The 5,000-nt window shown below is 40.3% G+C and overlaps 1 protein-coding gene across 1 annotated transcript in view; it reads right to left on the bottom strand.

The window, feature by feature from the left end:
- Positions 1 to 5,000, bottom strand: part of LOC137993007 (axonemal dynein light chain domain-containing protein 1-like) — a 27,274-nt gene that overhangs the window by 13,426 nt on the left and 8,848 nt on the right. The window contains exons 11-15 of the mRNA XM_068838653.1: positions 3,890 to 3,943; positions 3,099 to 3,165; positions 1,466 to 1,503; positions 1,263 to 1,324; positions 142 to 314 (exon numbers count right to left, since the gene is read on the bottom strand). Coding sequence (XP_068694754.1) covers positions 142 to 314; positions 1,263 to 1,324; positions 1,466 to 1,503; positions 3,099 to 3,165; positions 3,890 to 3,943 — 394 coding nt within the window. The remainder of the gene's footprint in view (positions 1 to 141; positions 315 to 1,262; positions 1,325 to 1,465; positions 1,504 to 3,098; positions 3,166 to 3,889; positions 3,944 to 5,000) is intronic.

The following is a 5,000-nucleotide window of genomic DNA, read 5'->3' as shown; positions in this document are numbered from 1 at the left end:
TAGCCCGGCCCCATTAACACGACCCTCGTGGCTTAAAGGGGCCCAAGAGATCCGTCCTACTCTTTACCCCTTCTAGAAGCTGCATCATCAGACAAAGATCTGTCAAGGTTACACATTTAGCTTATCAAAACGGTAACCAACCTGAATACTGTCCTTGTCACTCAAGAAAATTGCAAAATGCCGGCTGAGTTTGGCCCAAGCCTTCTCACAAAGGTGCAGTTTTTTGGCTGTATTCAGAGAATGTTTGTCAGTGACCTTCAGGGACAGAGTGTAGGCCGCACTGCTCCACAAATCTCGCTCCTCGGTAAGTTTGCCTGCGCACGAACAACACGAATAATGTTAACTCCATGTGCGGAACAGCGAACATTTCTACATCGACCAATTTTCAATCTCGGACAAATGACCGCGGAGCAAAATGCCGGACGTCAACAAAACAGTGTTGGTAAATAACCGCGGAGAGATTATGGACGTGATTTTTCCCCAAGAAACAAGAAGAATTTTACCCAATTACATTTTTCACTCGACCCATTTAACTTTAACAAACATACAGGACACATCCCGATGCATCTGTTAGTAGTAGCAATTTCTAAGCCGATTCCTTTATTAAGTTTTCTTTCAATATTATTCAACGTCTTTGATATTCTTAGATCCCCCTTCTAATTTCAGCCAGCCGAAAAACGTCATAAGTTTAAACGTTTTACTATTACTGACTTAACAAAAGATCTCAATAGTCCAGTTAAAAGGAGAATTTATTGACCTGACTTCAAGCCACCTTTTTGCAGCAATAAAGCGCATTTTGTCGTTTCCAGAACTTTGAATGAACAGTTAGATCTTTGAGCAATTTAGCTTTCGTACACTACAGAAACAGCACAGATCTCGAGGGATGTCATCTGCCTCAGTCTTTGGCCTCGTACGTCGGATAAATCTCTCCTCGATCTGCATACTTGGCAACTTTCAAGCCGGAAATTGCTTAGTTCAAGTTAAAAGTTCTTTTCTTTAACGGTCCGCCCTTAAAACTCTAAGATCTTGAGAGAGCTGGGTCCAGGAATAAATGAAGTCAAACACCCAATCGCATATGAATGGTTGTGGTTGTACACTACTAATTTAGCTTGCACTACTGGATTTTCGGACTTTCAGACTATCAAAATTAATTAGACGGAATTAATAGTGTTTAAGGCTCCCAGGCCAAAAACTGGATATTAAAGAGGTTTAAAGGCCCTTACGAACCTGTTATGAACTACCTTCGAAGCCGCCAAACTTACCTACGAGTCCTTCCAGTCTTCTCCTTTGCAACTCGTATAATTCATGGTATTCTGATATCAAACTGAAAATAACGAACTAATCTTACTGTAAGGTTCTTTTTTTAATCAAAGCAACTGATCTTTAATTTTGAATGGATTTCATCAAATGGTAGATAAAGTTCACGGAGGAAAACGGACAAGATATTTGACAAGCAAACCGTTACCTTGCGTTCTTTTCGGATTCTTGAAGAGCGCTTTGAAGCTAAAGGAAGTGAAAACAAAATTTAAAAAAAAACTTGAGTTGACCGAATGTCGTTGCGAGTAGCAATTGATTAATTTACATCAATCACTATACGATCTGTTACGACCAATGATTTAAGAAAAAATAGGCCTTGGTTAAACTCGTTGAGTTACCAACCTGAACGAGTTTCCAGTTCATTTCGAGTCGAAATGAAGGCGGGGTGAATATTTGGTTCGTTCGTTCTTCACTAGTGCATGTAAGTAATCAAGTGTGCGTGCGCTCGTTCACTCTCACGCTAGACGTCCATTGGTTCGTTTATTCGTTCATTTATTTAAGCCCAAATATATTTCCACTGTTATTTAATATTGTGAATGTTTTGTTAAAGCTACAGGAATATAACCCTACAAGACTGCATGGGCAAGCAAAGACGTTCAATAAAATGTCCCCGTGGGTGCACTCGTGAATAAAAATTATATACTATGGAAAATCTAGCCTGTGTGGCAAGCGTTCCTGTTCGAAAAACAGCTGCTAAATGATTTTCCGCAAACTGGCCGCGCAAAAGTTGCGGCAAGAGACTGATGAAAAATCAAAATAAATCATGGCCTTTAAGGTGGGCGGACACTAGGAGTCATGTTGCAGCGACATGTTCCAACGACAAAAAGGTGTGTAGTACACACTGAGGTGATATGCATTAGGGTCGTGTAGCGGGGAAAAAAATCACAACATTTGCACACACAAGTTCATGCAACTTGTTGAACTTCATGCATGGGACACGTCGCGGGGACAAAATCACCCCCCAAATAGGTGTTGCACAAGTATAAAAGTATTAGTTCACACGAGGGGACATGTCGCTGCAACACATCCCTGAAAAATGTACCCGCAACATTTTCATGTGTGTACACATGTTGTGATTTTGTCCCTGCTACATGTGCCCTCAGTGTGCACTACACAAGCTTTTTCTCGCTGCAACATGTCCATGCAACATGACCCCTCGTGTCTGTCCACCTTCATATGAAGGAATTGAAAGTTACCGCAAAAATTTTTTTTAGGAGAGAGGGAACGGATTTCTTTATTTTTGAAAATAAAAATACTGTCTTGAAACGCACTGGTTTAAACTATTCTAACTGTTCTTCATAAAAAGCAACCAGGACAAAATACCGGAACAGTGACAGTCGAGAGCGACAACACAGCAATCACATGCATATCAGATGCAGTCCAAAGCTGAAGATAAGGGTATGGGACCTGCCGTGTGCGTAAAAGCCTTGGCCTTACATGGCCTATGGGTGATAAGCTTTGGTACAAAATAATAAAGGGGGCGGCGCAGCTACACGAACCCTCCCCTGGATTCGCTACCCTAAATGAAGTGGACATTTTGTATGGACGAAATTTAAAAATATCAGCGAGCCGAAGGAGTGTATATCACTGGTTTTCTCACACACAATGGCGCCTGTGATCAGTTTGTTACAAAGTTGAAAGTAATGCACAACTGATTTTGAAGTCACAGTTTCACTGGTGTTGTCGTTGTTAATGCTTTTTAAAGTAATAAAAGCTCCCGACAGATTGTCGTCACGAGAGCGTATACTTGTAGAGTCGACATTTGATAAAAAATAAAATACCTCCTCTTGAGCATATTTAGCCTGCTGAGTGACTTCTCTGTCATGGGCTTTGACCGAGTTGAGTTCACTATTAAAAGTAATGACAAAAATTAATGTAGGAGAACCTGTATTAACATGCAAGGCGTGTAAAAGACTGAAAGAGTGCCAGCGTTAAAATGCGCATGACTTTTTTTTTCAAAATGGAACCCAAGGATCATCCAAACCAAATTATAAAAAGTCATTTTTTGTTCATATGATTTGAACAAAAAACGAATTTTTGAAAAATTTTGGAATTCCTCATGTTTGCAATTTTTGCAGTTTAGGGCTGCTGACAGGATTATTATCAAGGCTCTGACTTCAAATCGTGAGTTGACGCGTAAAGAAAGTAGCATTTCTCTTAGCCTGCGACCAGGCTTTCTCTTCTTGGGGCAAGCGCCAAAGATGGGAAACTAGGGTCACAGGCTACCCATCTCTTAGCTTGGATCTTGGTAAAAGTAACATCACATTGCGTAAAAAGCTCTTCCCACGGGCATCGTGATTCAGCCTCTAAGAGGCGGATGCAGTATGGCTGGACAACCCAGGTAGTCGGTGGGCCAACACTGCGACTGATTTGAACGTTTTTAAAGATTTTATAAACTTGTATTTCGTTCAAATCGCCAATTTTTTTTTCCTCAGGAGTGCTTTGGGTGATGTGCAAATTCAATTATTAAAATAAATAAGCAGTAGGCACTTGGCCAGCATAAATGCAGTGTGGTGGAGTTAACGGAAGAAAAAACGTATACTGAAGCCCTTAATTTTTCCCCAAAACGAACCTTGTCAAGGAACTTATCGATGCCTTGAATCGCACAAGTTCCTCTGTCAGCCTCCTAAATAAAAAAGTCAAAGTCAGTAGTCGTTAACTAGTCAATTAGCCATTATCAAAAATAAAATAACACTCTTTGTTTGTCAAAAGTAAAGTAAAGTAAAGTAACCATATTTAACGTCGATAACTCGTAACACTAATTCAACTGACAAACCTGAGGTCGACGGTGCGCTCATTTTACTCCCCCCTCTCCATCAGTGCTCCGTTTTACGGGTATTTAAAGCTACTTAGCTACACGGAAAGGAAAGAAGTCGAAACAAGGATACGAGATCCGGGAATCGAACTCAAGACCTCTTGCACCAAGGCCGCGCACTAACCGACTGTGCCGTCCTTGCTCCTTGAAATTTTGTACAAGCATTGCTTCCAGTTTCTCTTCGGACCAATGAGAAAATATAAACAAGAGAAAATATAAACAATGTTTATGCAAAATTTTGGAGGTACAAACAAAGAGTATTATCACGGTATTTTTGAAAATGGCTAATGAGCGCTTCGAATGCGAAATCCGTAAAGGGAATGAAGGTTCCCATATTGTCATCAAAACAACCAAAGGAATTCTTTCTTGGGTTTTTCTGCGGAAGGAGGACCTCTTCCCGGTCCCGTTGGCCGATTTTCGCTCCCCATCCCGTCTCACCCCCTGAAAAGTTGCAAAATCATCTGATCATAGTTTGGTCGTTATCATTAAAGGGGCAGCGTCATGGATTGTAGTAAAAATCTGGAAGGCAATGGAGACCTGTTTACCGATGGCAAACAAAAATTAATGGCCAAAGTTTCTTCAAAACGGCTATTTTAGCTCACAGAAACCATTCTTAAGTGTTTTTGGTTACGCGGAACCAAGATTAAAATGGATGCCAATTTGAAGACATCGGGCCGACGTTTTCAAGTACTCCCCTTGCATCTTAGAGAAATTCCGTAATAACTTATTATGGCTCATTTTTATTTTAAAATTTGATCGATTCTTATCTGACTGCAATGATCCAGAAGTAATTTAAGAATGAAAAAGTCACTGAAAATCGATTTAGTAAATTTATGGTTAAAATAAAAGGGATAATTCCCATGATACT

This window comes from Montipora foliosa, chromosome 2 (assembly GCF_036669935.1).
Source record: "Montipora foliosa isolate CH-2021 chromosome 2, ASM3666993v2, whole genome shotgun sequence".
NCBI lineage: Eukaryota > Metazoa > Cnidaria > Anthozoa > Scleractinia > Acroporidae > Montipora > Montipora foliosa.
The sequence above is the reverse complement of the archived record's forward strand: the minus strand, read 5'-3'. Positions and strand labels throughout refer to the sequence as shown.